Here is a 23,379-nt window from a genome sequence, read left to right on the forward strand (position 1 = left end):
ACATGAGATATAAGACTTTGATAGAATTTTCTCACTGAATTCCTCTAAATATTTATTTAAATGCTTTTAAGATTAATATAAGTCACAACTTATAATGAGCTGTATCCACGAACAAGCCTCATGTTGTGATATAGAATTCTTAGGGAATTCGTAGAATCTTTATATTGCTTTGCTGAACATAAAAGCATAAAAGTATCAAACAAGATCTGAGGTTGTAAAACATAAAGAGAAATGAGAATCTATGTAGAACAAATTGCTCTGATCTGAAGTCACATTCATTTACTCTCCTCATATGTGGCAAAAAATAATTCAAACATAACAGAAGGTGAAATAATATCTACACCAGCCACTTATAGGATAGCAACAGGGTTTGCCGCTTGCCTGTCCTAACACGTCACTGGCACAAACAGAATTCCCTTCATGAGAACCCTGTCTTGGGTAAAATAAAAAAGTTTTTTACAGTAAAATGAATATAGGTGGTCATTGATACCACTTTATGTGATACACAATTTGGCTGGGTAATCACAGTCTTGATCTAAATATCTAGGTATTTTCCTGATTTATGTATCAAGATGCATAAGCAGTCTGGAACCCTTGTGATTGAGACTGCAAACCACTAGTTTTGTTTGACCTGTCTGAGATCTGAGAGGTTGCAGAATTAAATCATGATTGGCATGACTTGCTCTTGCGCCTTTGGTTATGTGAGTGTAGGGGGCGGTGCCGCTCAAGCTATCCCTTGTACAATCTACAATCTGCGGGTAGATGATGCTGCATTCTCACCCCTAACCACGTTAGACATTACTTGGTGAACTTTAAAGGGACATTGTACTGTAAAATTGTATCTCCTTTAATGTGTTCCTAATTATCCATTTTATCTGCTGGAGTATTTTTAAACTGCTCAAGCACCTTTATTTTGTAATTTGAAATAGCTATTTTTGTCCACCACCTATGCTGATACTGCAGCATTCTCTAAGAAAATCTATGTGACCAAGAGGCAACAGGAAAAAAACAGAATTTATGTTTACCTGATAAATTACTTTCTCCAACGGTGTGTCCGGTCCACGGCGTCATCCTTACTTGTGGGATATTCTCTTCCCCAACAGGAAATGGCAAAGAGCCCAGCAAAGCTGGTCACATGATCCCTCCTAGGCTCCGCCTTCCCCAGTCATTCGACCGACGTAAAGGAGGAATATTTGCATAGGAGAAATCATATGATACCGTGGTGACTGTAGTTAAAGAAAATAAATTATCAGACCTGATTAAAAAACCAGGGCGGGCCGTGGACCGGACACACCGTTGGAGAAAGTAATTTATCAGGTAAACATAAATTCTGTTTTCTCCAACATAGGTGTGTCCGGTCCACGGCGTCATCCTTACTTGTGGGAACCAATACCAAAGCTTTAAGACACGGATGAAGGGAGGGAGCAAATCAGGTCACCTAGATGGAAGGCACCACGGCTTGCAAAACCTTTCTCCCAAAAATAGCCTCAGAAGAAGCAAAAGTATCAAATTTGTAAAATTTAGTAAAAGTGTGCAGGGAAGACCAAGTCGCTGCCTTACATATCTGATCAACAGAAGCCTCGTTCTTGAAGGCCCATGTGGAAGCCACAGCCCTAGTGGAATGAGCTGTGATTCTTTCAGGAGGCTGCCGTCCGGCAGTCTCGTAAGCCAATCTGATGATGCTTTTAAGCCAAAAAGAGAGAGAGGTAGAAGTTGCTTTTTGACCTCTCCTTTTACCAGAATAAACAACAAACAAGGAAGATGTTTGTCTAAAATCCTTTGTAGCATCTAAATAGAATTTTAGAGCACAAACTACATCCAAATTGTGCAACAAACGTTCCTTCTTTGAAACTGGATTCGGACACAAAGAAGGCACGACTATCTCCTGGTTAATGTTTTTGTTAGAAACAACTTTCGGAAGAAAACCAGGTTTAGTACGCAAAACCACCTTATCTGCATGGAACACCAGATAAGGAGGAGAACACTGCAGAGCAGATAATTCTGAAACTCTTCTAGCAGAAGAAATTGCAACCAAAAACAAAACTTTCCAAGATAATAACTTAATATCAACGGAATGTAAGGGTTCAAACGGAACCCCCTGAAGAACTGAAAGAACTAAATTGAGACTCCAAGGAGGAGTCAAAGGTTTGTAAACAGGCTTGATTCTAACCAGAGCCTGAACAAAGGCTTGAACATCTGGCACAGCTGCCAGCTTTTTGTGAAGTAACACAGACAAGGCAGAAATCTGTCCCTTCAAAGAACTTGCAGATAATCCTTTCTCCAAACCTTCTTGAAGAAAGGATAGAATCTTAGGAATTTTTATCTTGTTAAACACCAAAAAACTCTAAGCCATCTCCGTGGAGATGTTGCCTGTACAACGGCAAAGAGAATGACTGGGGAAGGCGGAGCCTAGGAGGGATCATGTGACCAGCTTTGCTGGGCTCTTTGCCATTTCCTGTTGGGGAAGAGAATATCCCACAAGTAAGGATGACGCCGTGGACCGGACACACCTATGTTGGAGAAACATAAATTATGCTTACCTGATAATTTCATTTCCTTCTGTATGAGGAGAGTCCAGGGCATCATTTCTTACTGTTGGGAAATACTGAACCTGGCCACCAGGAGGAGGCAAAGACACCCCAGCCAAAGACTCATATACTTTCCCCCACTTCCCTCATATCCCAGTCATTCCGCCAAGGGAACAAGGAACAGTAGGAGAAATATCAGGGTATAAATAGTGCCGGAAGATAAAAACAAATTTTGGCCTGCCCATCGGAGAATACAGGCGGGTGCCGTGGACTCTCCTCATACAGAAGGAAATGAAATTATCAGGTAAGCATAATTTATGTTTTCCTTCTTAATATGAGGAGAGTCCACGGCATCATTCCTTACTGTTGGGAAAACTATACCTAAGCTCTAGAGGACACTGAATGATAACGGGAGGGGTAACGAAAAGGCGGACCCTAAACTGAGGGCACAACAACCTGTAAAACCTTTCTTTCAAAAGCTGCTTCAGCCAAAGCAAAAACGTGAAGTTTGTTGAAATTTTAAAAAGTATGTAAGGAGGACCAGCCTTACAAGTCTGATCCATAGAGGCCTCGTTCTTAAAGGCCCAAGAGGAAGCCACTGCTCTAGTAGAATGAGCCGTAATACTCTGAGGAGGTTTTTGTCCCGCTGTCTCATAAGCTAAGCGTATAACACTCCTCAACCAAAAAGATAAGGAAGTCGAAGAAACCTTCAGACCCTTACGCTTCCCAGAGTAGATAAAAAACAAGGAAGAAGTTTGTCTAAAATCCTTAGTAGCTTGAAGATAAAACTTCAAAGCTCGAACAACATCCAGATTATGAAGTAAACGTTCCTTCTCAGAAGAAGGATTAGGACACAAGGAAGGAACCACAATTTCCTGATTGATGTTACGATCAGATACCACCTTAGGAAGAAAACCCAAGTGGGTACGTAGCACGTGAAACACCAGATAAAGAGTCTTACATTGCAAGGCCGCCATATCAGAAACTCTGCATGCCGACGTAATAGCCAATAGAAAAAGAACCTTCCAGGACAACAAATTAATGTCAACCGAATGCACAGGCTTACACAGAGCCCATTGCAAAAACTTAAGAACAAGATTCAAGCTCCAAGGAGGAGCGTTAGATCTGATCTAAAGGATTGCACGTCAGGGAGTTCAGCGAGTCTCTTGTGCAGAAACACAGAAAGGGCCGAAATCTGTCCCCGCAGGGAACTGGCAGAAAGGCCCTTCTCCAGACCCTCCTGGAGAAAGGAAAGATCCCTGACAGTCTTGACCTTATGCCAGGCAAAACCACATTCTGCACACCAGAACAAGTAAGCTCTCTACACCTTATGGCGACGAGTAACAGGCTTACGAGCCTGAATGAAAGTGTCAATAACCCTCTCAGAGAAACCTCTCTTGGCTAAGACTAAGCATTCAATTTCTACGCAGTCAGCCTCAGAGAATCTAGATTTTGATGAACAAATGGACCATGTTCCAGCAGATCCCTGCGACAAGGTAACCTCCATGGAGGAGATCAGGACATCCCCACCAAGTCTGCGAACCACATCCTTTGCAGCCACAATGGAGCAATCATGGTTGATGTAAGCCACAGAGGTTATGTTGTCTGATTGGAATCTTATAAACTGGGACAAACCCAGAAGAGGCAAAGCCTTCAGAGCATTGAAGATCGCTTGAAGTTCCAAAATGTTGATCGGGAGGAGAGATTCCTCTCGAGTCCACAGGCCCTGTGCCTTCCTGGCACCCCAAACAGCTCCCCATCCTGATAGACTTGCGTCCGTACAGGTGATCTGGACAGAGCCACCAAGAGAGCGATTCTCTCGACCGGTTGTCCAGAGAAATCTGTTGAGACAGATCCGAATGATCGCCGCTCCACTGTCTGAGATGGAATCTGGTAAAAGGAACGATGTCCATGCTGGACACCATGAGACCAATCACCTCCATACACCGATCCACAGAGGGCCTTAAGGAGGTCTGGAGGGCAAGATAAGCGGAAGTTAGCTTAGGACGTCTCTGGTCTGTAGGAATATCCTCATGGATATGGAGTCTATTATAGTACCCAGGAATTCCACCCTGGTACTGGGAACAAGAGAACTCTTTTCTAAGTTTATCTTCCATCCATGAGATCGAAGAAGAAATAGAAGAGCTTTCGAATGGTCTTCTGCCAGACGACAGGATTGTGCCTGAACCAGAATATGGTTCAAGTATGGCGCTACTGTTATACCTCTGGTTCTGGCCACTGCAAGTAGAGTCCCCAGAACCTTTGTAAAAAAACTCTTGGAGCAGTAGCAAGACCAAACTGAAGTGCAATAAACTGGAAGTGCTGGTCCAGAAACTCAAACCTTAGGAACTTGAAGTGTTCCCTGTGTATTGGAACGTGAAGGTAAGCATCCTTCAGATCTATCGTGGTCATGAACTGTCCTTCCTGAACTAAGGGAAGGATGGACCTTATTGTCTCCATTTTGAAAGAGGGGACAGCTAGGAATTTGTTTAAGCACTTGAGGTCCAGAATTGGGCGGAAAGTTCCTTCCCACGGGTCTTGCATGTCCCCAAACCAAGCGTCCGAAAAGAGCAATAGTCTGCTCCCTACTAGATCCATAGCCGGATCGGGGGGGCCCCTTCATGCTGACTTTGTCTCTGCAATCTTCCTGTTTTGCTTGGACTTATTCCAGGACTGAGCCAGCTTCCAAGTCCCCTTGGATTGCTATGGCTTTGCAGAGGGCTGCTGACGTTAGGATTTATCCGAATGAAAGGAACAAAAATTAGGACTTTGTCCTTTAGGTTTGTTCTTCTTATCCTGTGGTAAAAAGGCACCTTTGCCTCCCGTAACTGTGAGATAATTGAGTCCAGGCCTGGACCAAATAGAATCTTTCCCTTAAATGGGAACGAAAGAAGTCTTGACTTTGAAGTCATATCCGCAGACCAGGACTTCAGCCAGAGTGCCCTGCGGGCTTGAACAGAAAAACCTGTGTATAAAAAATGAAACGATCTTACCAGAATCGATGCCGTGGAACAGAAACACAGCCTCTCAAATTTGACAGTCTTGTAGCATCGCTCCTAACATGGACTTGAGTGATGGAAGCAGGCAGTGAAACTCGTCAACACTGATTGCTTAGGAGCTGTTAATACGAGTCTGGATGGGTTCACAGAAAGACTCTCCCTGCATCTCCAGACTCTAACATTCGTCAATGCTCTCACTGAGAGGCTGACAAGACTACTTAAAACTCCAGTACCATTTTGAGGGGCAGATACCCCTCATAAGGAACTACTCTGTATCTTCTGACACTTCTCTGCCAACCTCCTGTGACGAAAGGCAAAGAATGACTGGGATATGAGGGAAGTGGGGGGAGTATTTGAGCCTTTGGCGGGGGTGTCTTTGCCTCCTCCTGGTGGCCAGGTTCAGTATTATACATATTAAGAAGGAAATTAACCTCACAGTGGAGGTGGGAGAGAGTTTTTTTTTTTAAATCTAAAATAACTAGGTACTCGATCAGAATCAGCTGAGGCTTTTTTGGATATTTTTTTGGCCAAAAATATTGCCACTTTTTGATTCAATAGTGAATTTTTGTCTCTTTATAGCACCCATAAACTTGTTTTTAGATCCTATTTGAAGCCCTCTTTTTACTATGGGTGCAATAAAATTGGTATTCAGATGGTTTAGCAGTGGTGCAGAAGGAAACAGATTGCAAAGTTTCCTTTGGAGATTATGTTTTAAAGCCCAGTTATGAAGACACAATTACTGTTAGTGACACACACGACCGTGAAAGTGTGACGTAGAATAACATTTTTTAAAAATTAGAAAAACACGGCATTTGTAGATGTTGGGGTCCTGTTGTCACTATTGAAGTATGCCCATCATGCCAAAATATATATGACATTTGTATGGTTAATCAGTGATGAGGATTGATTTGGATTACAATAGGTTAATGTCACATGTAAATGAATATTTACCTTCCACAGTGAACAAATGGGTTAATTAAATAGACCTTTACTGTAACTTTAAGAGATGTGAATGGGCTACTGTATATGTCAGTTTTGGGGGACTACCCAGTTTTTTATTTTAAAAACAGGTACCTTACACCGAAAAAGACTTAAGGGGAGCTTTTCTGTTGAAAAACATAATTTATGCTTACCTGATAAATTTATTTCTCTTGTAGTGTATCCAGTCCACGGATCATCCATTACTTATGGGATATTCTCCTTCCCAACAGGAAGTTGCAAGAGGATCACCCACAGCAGAGCTGCTATATAGCTCCTCCCCTAACTGTCATATCCAGTCATTCGACCGAAAACAAACAGAGAAAGGAGAAACCATAGGGTGCAGTGGTGACTGTAGTTTAATTAAAATTTAGACCTGCCTTAAAAGGACAGGGCGGGCCGTGGACTGGATACACTACAAGAGAAATAAATTTATCAGGTAAGCATAAATTATGTTTTCTCTTGTTAAGTGTATCCAGTCCACGGATCATCCATTACTTATGGGATACCAATACCAAAACTAAAGTACACGGATGATGGGAGGGACAGGGCAGGATTAAGCGGAAGGAACCACTGCCTGAAGAACCTTTCTCCCAAAAACAGCCTCAGAAGAAGCAAAAGTATCAAATTTGGAAAATTTGGAAAACGTGTGAAGCGAAGACCAAGTCGCGGCCTTGCAAATCTGTTCAACAGAGGCCTCATTTTTAAAGGCCCAGGTGGAAGCCACAGCTCTAGTAGAATGAGCTGTAATCCTTTCAGGGGGCTGCTGTCCAGCAGTCTCATAGGCTAGGCGTATTATGCTCCGAAGCCAAAAGGAAAGAGAGGTTGCCGAAGCTTTTTGACCTCTCCTCTGTTCAGAGTAAACGACAAACAGGGTAGATGTTTGACGAAAATCTTTAGTAGCTTGTAAGTAAAACTTCAAGGCACGGACTACGTCCAGATTATGTAAAAGACGTTCCTTCTTTGAAGAAGGATTAGGACACAATGATGGAACAACAATCTCTTGATTGATATTCTTGTTAGAAACCACCTTAGGTAAAAACCCAGGTTTGGTACGCAGGACTACCTTATCTGCATGAAAAATCAGATAAGGAGAATCACATTGTAAGGCAGATAGCTCAGAGACTCTCCGAGCCGAGGAAATAGCCATCAAAAACAGAACTTTCCAAGATAAAAGTTTAATATCAATGGAATGAAGGGGTTCAAACGGAACTCCTTGAAGAACTTTAAGAACCAAGTTTAAGCTCCACGGGGGAGCAACAGGTTTAAACACAGGCTTAATTCTAACCAAAGCCTGGCAAAACTCCTGGACGTCTGGAACCTCTGCCAGACGCTTGTGCAAAAGAATAGACAGAGCAGAAATCTGTCCCTTTAAAGAACTAGCTGATAATCCTTTGTCCAAGCCCTCTTGGAAAAAAGACAATATTCTAGGAATCCTAACCTTACTCCATGAGTAATTCTTGGATTCAAACCAACAAAGATATTTACTCCATATCTTGTGGTAGATTTTCCTGGTAACAGGCTTTCGTGCCTGTATTAAAGTATCAATGACTGACCCGGAGAAGCCATGCTTTGATAGAATCAAGCGTTCAATCTCCATGCAGTCAGTCTCAGAGAAATTAGATTTGGATGATTGAAAGGACCTTGTATCAGAAGGTCCTGTCTTAGAGGCAGAGTCCATGGTGGAAAGGATGACATGTCCACTAGGTCTGCATACCAAGTCCTGCGTGGCCACGCAGGTGCTATCAGAATCACTGATGCTCTCTACCTGTTTGATTTTGGCAATCAGTCGAGGGAGCAGAGGAAACGGTGGAAACACATAAGCCAGGTTGAAGAACCAAGGCGCTGCTAGAGCATCTATAAGCGTCGCTTCTGGGTCCCTGGACCTGGATCCGTAACAAGGAAGCTTGGCGTTCTGGCGAGACGCCATGAGATCCAACTCTGGTTTGCCCCAACGATGAATCAACTGAGCAAACACCTCCGGATGGAGTTCCCACTCCCCCGGATGGAAAGTCTGACGACTTAGAAAATCCGCCTCCCAGTTCTCCACGCCTGGGATATGGATTGCTGACAGGTGGCAAGAGTGGTACTCTGCCCAGCGAATTATTTTTGAGACTTCTAACATCGCTAGGGAACTCCTGGTTCCCCCTTGATGGTTGATGTAAGCCACAGTCGTGATGTTGTCCGACTGAAATCTGATGAACCTCAGAAATGCTAACTGAGGCCAAGCCAGAAGAGCATTGAATATCGCTCTTAACTCCAGAATATTTCCACACTCCTCTTACAACCTCCATCTTGGTTGAGGCTTGCAAGAGAATGACTGGATATGACAGTTAGGGGAGGAGCTATATATCAGCTCTGCTGTGGGTGATCCTCTTGCAACTTCCTGTTGGGAAGGAGAATATCCCATAAGTAATGGATGATCCGTGGACTGGATACACTTAACAAGAGAAAGGCATTTTTGCAGTTGCAGGATTGCATTGTGATCACCCTAAAAAATTGACAACCAATTTGAGCGGAAAGCAAAAAGACATTTCAGGAGCAAAACGACCCCTTGAGGCTCACTTAGAATAATGGATGATGGTTTCAATTAACAAAAACAGATATTTCAAATACAAAAGTAATCCTGAAGAAGCAATTGCTTATACATTTAATGCTCTGCAGCTGGTATAACAAGTTATTGAGACACATAAAGAGGAAATACATTTTACACTACAGTGTCCCTTTAGTCTTATTTTATAACACTAGCATCTTTTTTTCAATACAATTAACTTGATCCTACTGCACTGGTTAAACCCTAGCATAAAGAGCCCATAACTATTTTTAATGCTGACCTACCATACAGCTATTAACCCTGTACCTTGACTGCTATTAAACCACATTTACCAAGACCCCAACCACATTTAACCCAATGCTATGTTAACCCTTTACCTCAAAAGACTGTCTAGAACCCAAAGCCCCCTAAATATACTGCTCCCAATGCTTAGCTTCTTATTACACATAGCTTAGCTCCTTATTACACATAGTCCCCTCTCCTATAGGACCCCTAGGAAAACCATTTTTGACCCCAGAACTACCATACCCTGAATCTCAAGGGACCATCTCTAATACCTAAGGGACCCCTCGCCCCACCACAACTTTTGACCTACCCTACATATCTTGTCAACACCCTTTTGTAGATTCTACTGTAGGGAAACAGTCAGCAGTCTGCAGAATGACATGTGACATGTTACAGGATACAGAAAGGTGCAAGGAGCGGCTTCTTAGAGATATAGGTATGGGGTTAACACAAGCTTTGTGCATTGTTTATGTTTAAAATAAATCTTACTTTAAAAAACTTTACTGGGTGTTTAGTTAAGAAACAAAGCAACTAAAAGTACTGAAATTAATTTTTAAGACATACTTTATAAATATCTAAATATTGTTACATGTAACATTTGTGATCAGAATTAAAACTGCTATTTCAATAAAATATAGATTATAGTGACAGTTTAGTCAAAATAAACTTTCAGGATTTAGTTAGAGCGTGCAATTTCAAACATACCAACTTATTCTATTATCTAATTTGCCTTGTTCCCTTCATATCCTTTGTTGAAAAGCATACCTTGATAGGGTAAGGAGCAGCAAGGTACCAACAAGGGCTAGCAGCTGATTGGTGGCTGCACATATATGCCTCTTGTCATTGGCTCACCCAATATGTTTGGCTAGCTTCCAGTAGTGCATTGCTGCTCCTTCAATAAAGGATACAAGACAATGAAGAAAAACTTAAATTATGCTTACCTGATAATTTTCTTTTCTTCTGACAGGAAGAGTCCACAGCTGCATTCATTACTTTTGGGAATTCAGAACCTGGCCACCAGGAGGTGGCAAAGACACCCCTGCCAAAGGCATAAATACCTCCCCCACTTCCCTCATCCCCCAGTCATTCTGCCGAGCGAACAAGGAACAGTAGGAGAAATATCAGGGTGAAAAAGGTGCCAGAACAAAAAATACGGCCGCCCCTTAAGATTAAACACGGCAGGGAGCTGTGGACTCTTCCCGTCAGAAGAAAAGAAAATTATCAGGTAACGGGAAGAGTCAACAGCTGCATTCATTACTTTTGGGAAAACAATGCCCAAGCTATAGAGAACACCGAATGCAAAACAGGCGGCCCCTTCTGAGGGCACCACAGCCTACAATACCCAAAACTCCCGACAGGTAAAAACTGCTTCACTAGAAGCCAAAGGACAAAAAGGCAGAGATAACTGCTCAGCAGTTAAAACCAGCAAGGCCCTTGCTAGAGACCACTCAGGTTATTAGACTCGACCGAGCCAAAAGCCTCTGAGGAGACAAAGTCCCGCAGGCACACAGCCCGTAAAATTAACCCCCCCTCCTCCGATCAGAAGAAAGGGGAAACATCCACATTCCCACAGTGGGGAAGAAAAAGACTAGGATAAATAAGTCCAAACGGACCCTCAGAACCCAAAGGGACTAGGACTAAAGAAAAGGTAACAAAAAGAGAATGAACCAGGATGAACAGGGCACCTATGAAAAGACCCTGCCGACCCAGCAGCAAGAGAGGACTTGTAAATCCCCATCTACATAAAACAAAGGACAAAGTAGTGTCCTGAGAACTTAAAAGGGGGAAGGAAGAATCCCTTCCCTACGCAGAGTTCTCACTCGCACTCAGAATAGAGCAACCGAAGACAAACCGTCCCCGGGAGCCGCTGAAAAAAACAGCATCAGATATCTAAATATGCTCCTCTAAGCCATAGGCGTCCTGCTACAAAGAAGGACTTAGCAAACACAGGTCACCACCCTACCACACGGGACCTTCTTCAGAAGCAAGCTGTAGACAAGCTCAAAGGGTCAATACACCGAAGGAAATCATTCCACCACTAAGACTGGCCCGGTAAAACGTCTAAATCTCTCTGCAAAAGAGAAAAAATATGCCCGTAGGAACAGAAGCCATCCCGAACCAGTCCTAAGGGATCTGGATACAGACCCCCAAAATTCCAGTCAAAGACAGGACAAACGAACCCGGGCACCCGAAGACTCAGAGCCGGCTGAAAAATTTAGTAACCCCTGAGGAACCACTAGGTTACCCCATCCGGAGTAAACTTTGCACCACAGGTGATGCAACCACAGTCATAGTCAAGACACCTTGGACACTGAACTCTCACGAAATGTCCCATACACAGAGAGCGTAGGATATCCACAGCGGGATACAACGCCCACTATAAGGGTGATAGGCAATGGGGGAGCCTCACAGCCACTCTGGAAGGCCCTAAGGCTCTAGGTACAACCTTCACTAAGTCCAAAGACTAAGTAACATACGAGAAAACAGAAAACTCTGCTTAGGAATGCTAGCCGTCACCAGAATCACAAGACAGATGAGAAAACAGGAGCTCTACCTGGGTTCAAACCCACAACCTCCTGCTTCAGGTGCGGTGGAACTAACCACTACGCCACCTCTCCCTTAGAAACTGGCTAGAGAAGCTAACAAAAGTCTCCAAGATCCACTTCCCTGATACCCCTACAGCTTGAGGATTGAGAAGGAACATGTATCCTAACCCATGGCGGGAAAAAAAACAAAAACGCCTAGGCAGGGGTGACACAGGAAAAAGGGGAGACAATCTAATTTGTAAAGTTCCTGAAATATGGGAGCAGACTAGATACCAGAAGTAGAATAACCAAAAGGCTTCAACTTCCAGAAATAGATGACCCAAAGCCAACCCCAAGGAAGGGGACAAAAGGCCCCTCAACCTCAACCCGAATGAAGAGATACCGTCACCAAGGACAACAGATTCCAAGAGCAGAACCTCCAAAAGAAGAAGAGGAAAATCATCCAGGTCGATCCTTAGTAGGACCCGCTCTGGATCCCTGCTCACGAGAAACAGGACAGTGAGGACTGAGTACAATCCCCTGATGTCCCTCCCAAAGGCAGAACGATAACCAGCCTGATGTTTGGGAATGAAGGCTTCCTCTACCATGTTTTAGCCCTGCGTGTGCAGAGCCTCAAAAAATTAATGGAGATTTATGAAGGGTCACTTCACGAAAACTCCAAACAAAAGCAAGGCATTGTTCGATCTGACGAGACATCAAGAGTAATAAACTCTTCAACCGAGTGAGCAACTCACCACCCAGCCAGCTCAGCCAGTTACACCGGCACTACGTGGATGATATAGACTATAAAGAACAGAAATAGTGCCCCCTCAGGACCAGCCTGCTACATAGGGCACTCCAAACTGAACCAGGCCACAGAAAATTTGAGACCCCACAAGGACTCGATAAAAGGATCTAAAGACATAACACCTTAACATGCGACTTCCGCAGAACTGCCCAAGCGACCACAAAATCGCTAGTATCAAATTCCAGAGAAGAGTATTTCCCAACGGAGAAATCATAACAGACATGAGCTTCTTAAAAAATAAATAAAATACATCCTCAAATAAAAGAAGGGCAGCACCCGCAGGTCAGTGCCCAAGACGAATGGGTACACCAACGGGACCAGCCAATCAGAGACCCCATTCCTCCAAAGCTCAGAACTGGAAAAAGATACCCCAAAAAGAAAGGAAAATTGAAGACAACCAGGAGATTAACTTCATCCCCACACGTCTAACCCAGCTTGCAGTCTGGAACAGAAGACCGAGGATCCCTTAACCTATTAGTACTGGGATCTTCCAGCACCACCAAAACATGCCGTAGCAGGACACAAAAGCGCTCCTGTCTATAACGAAAAGCAAGATTTACTTCCGCCAGGGCAACTGCCGACCCCGACCCCAAGGGTTGGGCCCCTGAAGCTTCAGAGGAAACCGCTTCCCCAGATGGCTAATCTGACCCAGGAGATCCCACACCTGACGAGCCCCGGTTAGCATAACACAGACAGTATCTTAGCAACACCTCCTCTGGAAGATGTAAATGCGCCAGGGCCATAGATATGGCCATGCGGAACCGTGCTGTAACCTCTGGAGGAAACAAGCCGCCTTCCGAAGAAGGGGTAACGGCATTAGGGACACCTGGTTGCGTAGTCAAAGAAGCTTCTAGGGGATGCGCCTCATGGGATATGGGATCCCCAGGGGCGGATGGCTTGGCAGACTCTAAGTTCCCTGTATCGGGAGAAGAGAGAACTCTAGAGCGGCATTCGGAACATAACTGATGGCATGGATTACCCGGGCCATTTCATACTCTTCACAAGAAGAAGAATCTGAATCAGAGACATCCGTCTCCAAAAAGTCAGAATCCTCCATAACTTGGTATATAAAAATTATGGACAGAAAAATAAAAAATGGCACCTTACACCCCCAATGGCTGGGGCACTCACCACCTCCTGAGACCCAGACAGCTAGCGAAACAGACAGCTAGCGAAACAGACACTCTCCTTCCCACGCGGTCAGGAATACGGAAATGGAGCACAGAAGCGTGACCACGCCTCGTCACAAGGTGCACCGTGCAGGCCATAGAAAAGCGCGCCAAGGCCTACAAGAGTTGTGCAGCCTGACAAGAAAAGGACGTTATGTTCCGGTCTAGCCACGAGCCCAAGTAACACTACACATTAGCAGACAGAATCACATAACAAACATTATTAAAGTCCCCCCTGTTCAATAACCCCCCTCAGGAGATATTAACCCTTGATTCCTTATAAAGATAAAGAAGTCCCACTGAGACCCTGACTTCTTCGTTTACATTACTTTATTCACATCATCAAAGTAAAATGAAACGATCTTACCGGAATCAATGCTGTGGAACAGGAACACGGCCCTTCAAGTGTGACAGATAGTAGCCTTGCTTCTGACATGGACTTGTGAAAAGAAAGCAGGCAGCAAAACTCGTCAATACTGAGAGCTAAGGAGCTGTTAACATGAATCGGGAGGGTTTTGCAGAAAGACTCTCCCTGCATCTCTGGACTCTAACATTCATCCATGCTCTCCCTGAGAGACTGACAGGATTACATAAAACTCCAGTCCCATTTCAAAGAGTACTACCCTCCATAAGAGACTATCCCATAAGAGACTATATAAAAATCTTCCGACACTTTTCTGCCAACATCCTGTGACGAAAGGCAAAGAATGACTGGGGGATGAGGGAAGTGGGGGAGGTATTTAAGCCTTTGGCTGGGGTGTCTTTGCCTCCTCCTGGTGACCAGGTTCTGAATTCCCAAAAGTAATGAATGCAGCTGTGGACTCTTCCCGTTTAAGAAGAAAATGTAATAATAGAAGTAAATTGGAAAATGCTTAAAACGTGGCGGCGGTGTTGGGATCCTGCTCTCCCCCTTCTGCATCAATAGCTACCTACAATCCCATCTCTCTCCTTCTCCTCCTTTGAAGTCCACTGTATTCGCCTGTTCTCCCCCCTCTCCCTCAAAGTGGCAGTCATATATCGCCCTCCTGGACCAACCTCCCATTTTCTTGACAACTTCGCCGTCTGGCTTCTTCACTTTCTCTCTTCAAATATACCAACCCTAATTCTTTGGGACTTCAACATTCCCATTGACAACCCATCTGTCCCTGCTGCCTCTAAACTTCTTTCACTCACATCCTCCTTCGGTCTCTCACAATTCACCCTATTCCCGACTCACAGTGATGGGCACTCCATCGACCTAGTATTTTCCTACCTCTGCTCTATATCTGACACCACCTGTCACCCTTTTCCCATTTCAGGCCATTACCTGGTCACCTATGATATTAATGCAACAGCTAAACCCACTTCTCCTTCCCGCCCCCACACCTGTAGAAAACATAATTTATGCTTACCTGATAAATTCCTTTCTCCTGTAGTGTAGTCAGTCCACGGGTCATCCATTACTTATGGAATATTTCTCTTCCTAACAGGAAACTGCAAGAGAATTACCCAGCAGAGCTTGCTATATAGCTCCTCCCCTCACCTGTCATACTCAGTCATTCGACCAAGCTATACGAGAAAGGAGGAACCATAGGGTACAGTGGTGACTGGAGTTTAATTAAAATTTAGACCTGCCGTAAAAACAGGGCGGGCCGTGGACTGACTACACTACAGGAGAAAGGAATTTATCAGGTAAGCATAAATTATGTTTTCTCCTGTTAAGTGTAGTCAGTCCACGGGTCATCCATTACTTATGGAATACCAATACCAAAGCTAAAGTACACGGATGAAGGGAGGGACAAGGCAGGAACATTAAACAGAAGGAACCACTGCCTGAAGTACCTTTCTCCCAAACACAGCCTCCGAGGAAGCAAAAGTGTCAAATTTGTAAAATTTTGAAAAAGTGTGAAGCGAAGACCAAGTCGCAGCCTTGCAAATCTGTTCAACAGAGGCCTCATTTTTAAAGGCCCAGGTGGAAGCCACAGCTCTAGTAGAATGAGCTGTAATCCTTTCAGGAGGCTGCTGTCCAGCAGTCTCATAGGCTAATCGTATTATGCTACGAAGCCAAAAAGAGAGAGAGGTAGCCGAAGCCTTTTGACCTCTCCTCTGTCCAGAGTAAACGACAAACAGGGAAGAAGTTTGACGAAAATCCTTAGTTGCCTGCAAATAGAATTTCAGGGCACGGACTACGTCCAGATTATGCAAAAGTCGTTCCTTCTTTGAAGAAGGGTTAGGACACAGAGATGGAACAACAATCTCTTGATTGATATTCTTGTTAGTAACTACCTTAGGTAAGAACCCAGGTTTAGTACGCAGAACTACCTTGTCTGAATGGAAAATCAGATAAGGAGAATCACAATGTAAGGCAGATAACTCAGAGACTCTCCGAGCCGAGGAAATAGCCATCAAAAACAGAACTTTCCAAGATAACAACTTGATATCAATGGAATGAAGGGGTTCAAATGGAACGCCTTGAAGAACATTAAGAACTAAGTTTAAGCTCCACGGCGGAGCAACAGACTTAAACACAGGCTTAATCCTAGTTAAAGCCTGACAGAAAGCCTGAACGTCTGGAACTTCAGCCAGACGTTTGTGTAGAAGAATAGACAGAGCAGAAATCTGTCCCTTTAACGAACTAGTAGATAAGCCCTTTTCTAAACCCTCTTGTAGAAAGGACAATATCCTAGGAATCCTAACCTTACTCCATGAGTAACTCTTGGATTCGCACCAATGTAAATATTTACGCCATATTTTATGGTAAATTTGTCTGGTAACAGGCTTCCTAGCCTGTATTAAGGTATCAATAACCGACTCCGAGAAACCACGCTTTGATAGAATCAAGCGTTCAATCTCCATGCAGTCAGCCTCAGAGAAATTAGATTTGGATGTTTGAAAGGACCCTGAATTAGAAGGTCCTGTCTCAGAGGCAGAGACCACGGTGGACAGGACGACATGTCCACTAGGTCTGCATACCAGGTCCTGCGTGGCCACGCAGGCGCTATCAGAATCACCGAAGCTCTCTCCTGTTTGATCTTGGCAATCAAACGAGGAAGCATTGGGAATGGTGGAAACACATAAGCCATGTTGAAGACCCAAGGGGCTGTCAGAGCATCTATCAGCACCGCTCCCGGGTCCCTGGACCTGGATCCGTGAAAAGTCTGGCGACTTAGAAAATCCGCCTCCCAGTTCTCCACGCCTGGGATGTAGATCGCTGACAGGTAGCAAGAGTGAGACTCTGCCCAGCGAATTATCTTTGAGACTTCCAACATCGCTAGGGAACTTCTGGTTCCCCCTTGATGGTTGATATAAGCCACAGTCGTGATGTTGTCCGACTGAAATCTGATGAACATCAGAGTTGCTAACTGAGGCCAAGCTAGGAGAGCATTGAATATTGCTCTTAACTCCAGAATATTTATTGGGAGGAGTTTCTCCTCCTGAGTCCATAATCCCTGAGCTTTCAGGGAATTCCAGACTGCTCCCCAGCCTAGAAGGCTGGCGTCTGTTGTTACAATCGTCCAATCTGGCCTGCGAAAGGTCATCCCCTTGGACAGATGTGGCCGAGAGAGCCACCATAGAAGAGAATCTCTGGTCTCTTGATCCAGATTTAGTAGGGGGGACAAATCTGAGTAATCCCCGTTCCACTGACTTAGCATGCACAATTGCAGCGGTCTGAGATGCAGGCGCGCAAATGGTACTATGTCCATTGCCGCTACCATTAAGCCGATTACTTCCATGCACTGAGCTACTGACGGGTGTGGAATGGAGTGAAGGACACGGCAAGCATTTAGAAGTTTTAATAACCTGGCCTCTGTCAGGTAAATTTTCATCTCTACAGAATCTATAAGAGTCCCTAGAAAGGGAACTCTTGTAAGTGGTAATAGAGAACTCTTTTCCACGTTCACCTTCCACCCATGCGACCTCAGAAATGCCCGAACTATCTCTGTATGAGACTTGGCAGTTTGAAAACTTGACGCTTGTATCAGAATGTCGTCTAGGTACGGAGTCACCGCTATGCCTCGCGGTCTTAGTACCGCCAGAAGTGATCCTAGAATTTTTGTAAAGATTCTTGGAGCCGTAGCTAATCCGAAGGGAAGAGCTACAAACTGGTAATGCCTGTCTAGGAAGGCAAATCTCAGATACCGGTAATGGTCCTTGTGAATCGGTATGTGAAGGTAGGCATCCTTTAGATCCACTGTGGTCATGTACTGGCCCTCTTGGATCATGGGAAGGATGGTTCGAATAGTTTCCATTTTGAATGATGGAACTCTTAGAAATTTGTTTAGGATTTTTAAGTCCAAGATTGGCCTGAAGCTTTCCTCTTTCTTGGGAACCACAAATAGGTTTGAATAGAATCCCTGCCCGTGTTCCGTCCGCGGAACTGGGTGGATTACCCCCATTAGTAAGAGGTCTTGTATACAGCGTAGAAACGCCTCTTTCTTTATTTGGTTTGCTGATAACCTTGAAAGATGAAATCTCCCCCGTGGAGGAGAAGTTTTGAAGTCCATGAGATATCCCTGAGATATGATCTCCAACGCCCAGGGATCCTGGACATCTCTTGCCCAAGCCTGGGCGAAGAGAGAAAGTCTGCCCCCCACTAGATCCGTTTCCGGATAGGGGGCCCTCTCTTCATGCTGTTTTGGGGGCAGCAGCAGGTTTCTTGGCCTGCTTGCCCCTGTTCCAGGACTGGTTAACTTTCCAGCCCTGTCTGTAACGAGCAACAGCTCCTTCCTGTTTTGGAGCGGAGGAAGTTGATGCTGCTCCTGCCTTGAAGTTACGAAAGGCACGAAAATTAGACTGTTTGGCCTTTGATTTGGCCCTGTCCTGAGGTAGAGCATGGCCCTTACCTCCCGTAATGTCAGCAATAATTTCTTTCAAGCCGGGCCCGAATAAGGTCTGCCCTTTGAAAGGAATATTAAGCAATTTAGATTTAGAAGTCACGTCAGCTGACCAGGATTTAAGCCATAGTGCTCTGCGCGCTTGGATGGCGAATCCGGAGTTCTTAGCCGTAAGTTTGGTTAAATGCACAACGGCATCAGAAACAAATGCGTTAGCTAGCTTAAGTGTTTTAAGCTTGTTCATTATTTCATCCAATGGAGCTGAGCGAATGGCCTCTTCCAGAGACTCAAACCAGAATGCTGCCGCAGCAGTGACAGGCGCAATGCATGCAAGGGGCTGTAAAATAAAACCTTGTTGAACAAACATTTTCTTAAGGTAACCCTCTAATTTTTTATCCATTGGATCTGAAAAGGCACAACTATCCTCCACCGGGATAGTGGTACGCTTAGCTAAAGTAGAAACTTCTCCCTCCACCTTAGGGACCGTCTGCCATAAGTCTCGTATGGTGGCGTCAATAGGAAACATTTTCCTAAATATGGGAGGAGGGGTAAAAGGCACACCAGGTCTATCCCACTCCTTGCTAATAATCTCTGTAAGCCTTTTTGGTATAGGAAATACGTCAGTATACACCGGTACCGCATAGTATTTATCCAACCTACATAATTTCTCTGGAATTGCAACCGTGTTACAATCATTCAGAGCCGCTAATACCTCCCCTAGCAATGTGCGGAGGTTCTCTAGCTTAAATTTAAAATGGGAAATCTCTGAATCCAGTCTCCCTGGATCAGATCCGTCACCCACAGAATGAAGCTCTCCGTCCTCACGTTCTGCAAACTGTGACGCAGTATCTGACATGGCTCTCATCTCATCCGCGCGCTCTATCCTTAACCCAGAGCTATCGCGCTTGCCTCTTAAATCTGGCAACTTAGATAATACTTCTGTCATAACAGTAGCCATGTCTTGCAAAGTGATTTGTAAGGGCCTCCCTGATGTACTTGGCGCCACAAAATCACGCACCTCCTGAGCGGGAGGCGCAGGTACTGACACGTGAGGAGAGTTAGTCGGCATAACTTCCCCCTCGTCGTCTGGTGATAATTTCTTTACATGTAAAGATTGACTTTTATTCAAAGTAGCATCAATGCAATTGGTACACAAATTTCTATTGGGCTCCACATTGGCCTTTAAACATAGTGAACAAAGAGATTCATCTAAGTCAGACATGTTTAAACAAACTAGCAATGAGACTAGCAAACTTGGAAATACTTTTCAAAATTAATTTACAAGCAATATAAAAAACGTTACTGTGCCTTTAAGAAGCACAGAAAAACTGACACAGTTGAAATAACAATGAACAAAAATAGTTATAGCAACCAAATTTTCACAGTAAATGTATTAAGTTAGCAAAGGATTGCACCCACCAGCAAATGGATGATTAACCCCTTAGTACCCAAAAACGGATAACAATTATATAATTAACGTTTTTCTCACAGTCAAATACACTGTCACAGGACTGCTGTGCCTGATTACCTCCCTCAAAATGGATTTTGAAGACCCCTGAGCTCTCTAGAGACGATCTGGATCATGGAGGATGAAGTAGACAGATTGTGACTGAATTTTTACTGCGCAAAAAAGCGCTAAAATAGGCCCCTCCCACTCATATTACAACAGTGGGGAAGCTCAGAAACTGTTTCTATGCAGAAAACAAAAATGGCCATGTGGTAAAAATCAAGCCCCAATAAGTTTTATCACCAAGTACCTCACAAAAAACGATTAACATGCCAGTAAACGTTTTAAACATACATTTGAAAGTTATGTATTATTATTAATAAGCCTGCTACCAGTCGTTTTTACTGCAGTTAAGGCTCATACATTATTTCAGTATTTACAGTATTTTCAGAGTCAATTCCATTCCTTAGAAAATACATTCAGTGCACACACACACATCAGCCTGATACCAGTCGCTATCGCTGCATTTAAGGCTGAACTTACTTTACAATGGCATCAGCAGTATTTTCTCAGTCAATTCCATTCCTCCGAAAATAATTTACTGCACATACCTATTTGTTGCAGGGGGACCCTGCATGCTATTCCCCTTCTCTGAAGTTACCTCACTTTTCCTCAGATGAGAAACAGCCAGTGGGTCTTAGTTACGTCTGCTAAGACCATAGAAAAAAACCCAGGCAGATTCTTCTTCTAAAGCTGCCTGAGAATAAACAGCACACTCCGGTGCCATTTAAAAATAACAAACTTTTGATTGTAGAAATAAAACTAAGTTAAAAATCACCACAGATCTCTCACAGCTTCCTATCTAGTTAGGCTGCAAGAGAATGACTGAGTATGACAGGTGAGGGGAGGAGCTATATAGCAAGCTCTACTGGGTAATTCTCTTGCAGTTTCCTGTTAGGAAGAGAAATATTCCATAAGTAATGGATGATCTGTGGACTGACTACACTTAACAGGAGAAATACATATGCTCTGGATCCACTCCAATTGGCAAAAATCATTCAAAATCTCCCCCACACTTCCACTATAACCTGCTCTGATCTCGCTACAGCCCACTATAACAAAACTCTCTCCTCTGCATTAGACACACTTCCCCCTCCCCAGCTGCGCAAAACACCACGCCGTCAGTTACACCCTTGGCATGCTCAGCAAACACGCTATTTGCAAAAATGCTCCCGTACTGCTGAGCGTGTTTGGAGGAAAACTCACTCAGATCCTGATTTTATACACTATAAGTTCATTCTTCGTTCATACAATTCTGCCCTTCACTTAGCCAAGCAAACCTACTTCTCTTCTCTCATATCTACTCTTTCCTCAAACCCTAAACAACTCTTCTCCACCTTTAACTCTCTCCTCTACCCACTTGTTCCACCCCCCCCCCCCATCTGTCTTTAGTGCTCAAGACCTGGCAGACTACTTTCTAAACAAAACACGTACTATCCGAAACAACATCCCAACACCAACCAGCAATATTCCAACAACAGAACAGGTTACTCCCTCTGCCACTCTCTGCATCCTCCATCCAGCCACTGAGAATGAAGTTTCTTCCTTACTATCTTCCTCACCCCTCACTACCTGCCCACTCGACCCTATACCTTCCCATCTAATACCCTCCCTGTCTTCCACCCTCACTCCTGCTCTTACTGACATCTTCAACCTATCTCTCTCTACCGGCTCATTCCCATCTTCTTTTAAACACACAAAATTCACTCCCATATTTAAAAAACCCTCCCTCGACCCCAATTCTCCTGAAAGCTACCGTCCCATATCACTACTTCCACTAACATCAAAACTCCTTGAAAAACTAGTTTACAATCGCCTAACCCATTTCCTGTCCACCAACTCTTTGCTTGACCCCCTGCAATCTAGATTCCGCCCCAAACACTCAACTAAGACTGTCCTTACCAAGGTTACGATCTTCTCTCTGCTAAAAATATTGGCCACTACTCTATACTCATCTTATTTGACCTCTCAGCTGCCTTTGACACAATTGACCACCCCCTCCTCCTACAGACCCTTAGCTCTTTTGGCCTCTGTGACACTGCTCTTTCCTGGATTCACTACTATCTTTCTCACAGGTCTTTTTCTGTGTCATTTGCTGACGACGACTCCTCTCCTATGCCTCTGTCTGTTGGAGTACCTCAAGGATCTATTCTGGGTCCTCTACTCTTCTCCATCTATACTTCTTCGCTGGGTAAACTTAACAACAGTTATGGCTTCAAACATAACGTCTATGCTGATGACACCCAGATCTACCTCTCCAACCCTGCTCTCTCTCCCTCTGTCCTTTCTCATGTCAGCGACTGCTTATCTGGTATTTCTTCATGGATGGCCTCTCACCACCTAAAGATTAACATGTCCAAGACTGAGCTCCTTCTTATCCCCCCTCAAGCTCTACGCCGACTTCTGACTTCTCTATCCCTGTTGACGGCATCACCATTTCCCCATCGCCCCAAGTCCTCTGCCTCAGAGTTACACTTGATTCAAATCTATCCTTCGTCCCCCATATCCAATCACTTTCTACATCCTGCCGCAACCATCTACGTAATATTTCCAAGATTCGCCCTTTTCTGAGCGCTGACACCACAAAGCAAATAATTCACTCCCTTGTTATTTCCCGACTTGACTACTGCAATAAGCTACTCACTGGCCTTCCTCTTTCCCGCCTCTCTCCCCTTCAATCCATCTTAAATGCCTTGGGTAGGCTGATCCACCTTTCCCGTCGCTCTGTATCTTTATGTGAAAAAGAAGGTAAGGAGCCAGACAATTTTTGGCTCAGAACACTGGAGAGCACTTGTTTATAGGTGCTGTCCAATCAGCAAGGTCAACCCAGGTTGTGAACCAATAATGGGCCGGCTTCTAAAATTACAGTCTTGCTTTTCAAATAAAGATAGCAAGAGAATGAAGAAAAATTGATAATAGGAGTAAATTAGAAAGTTGTTTAAAATTGCATGCTCTATCTGAATCATGAAAGAAAAATTTGGGTTCAGTGTCCCTTTAAATAAAATCTGAATTATTTTGCTTGGCAATTAGTGAAATTACCCATTTTGAAACTTTACAGAAGGAGAAGACACAATATAATAAATAAGTGATATTCTAGTGAGTGAATGACTTGTGCTACACTCTATATACCCTCTGCCGTAGTCTTTCTGCCTCCTCCTGGTACCCTGCAAGCTGCTTCTTCCATTTCTCCACATTGGCATTGGCTTCTCTTA

General features: G+C 44.1%; 1 protein-coding gene across 2 annotated transcripts in view; it reads right to left on the bottom strand.

The window, feature by feature from the left end:
• Positions 1–23,379, bottom strand: part of HOMER3 (homer scaffold protein 3) — a 529,180-nt gene that overhangs the window by 152,495 nt on the left and 353,306 nt on the right. For both annotated transcript variants that reach the window (XM_053702909.1, XM_053702908.1), the window contains one exon: positions 23,297–23,379. This exon is cut by the window's right edge and continues 74 nt beyond it. In XM_053702909.1, coding sequence (XP_053558884.1) covers positions 23,297–23,379 — 83 coding nt within the window. The remainder of the gene's footprint in view (positions 1–23,296) is intronic.

This window comes from Bombina bombina, chromosome 2, assembly GCF_027579735.1.
Source record: "Bombina bombina isolate aBomBom1 chromosome 2, aBomBom1.pri, whole genome shotgun sequence".
Lineage (NCBI taxonomy): Eukaryota > Metazoa > Chordata > Amphibia > Anura > Bombinatoridae > Bombina > Bombina bombina.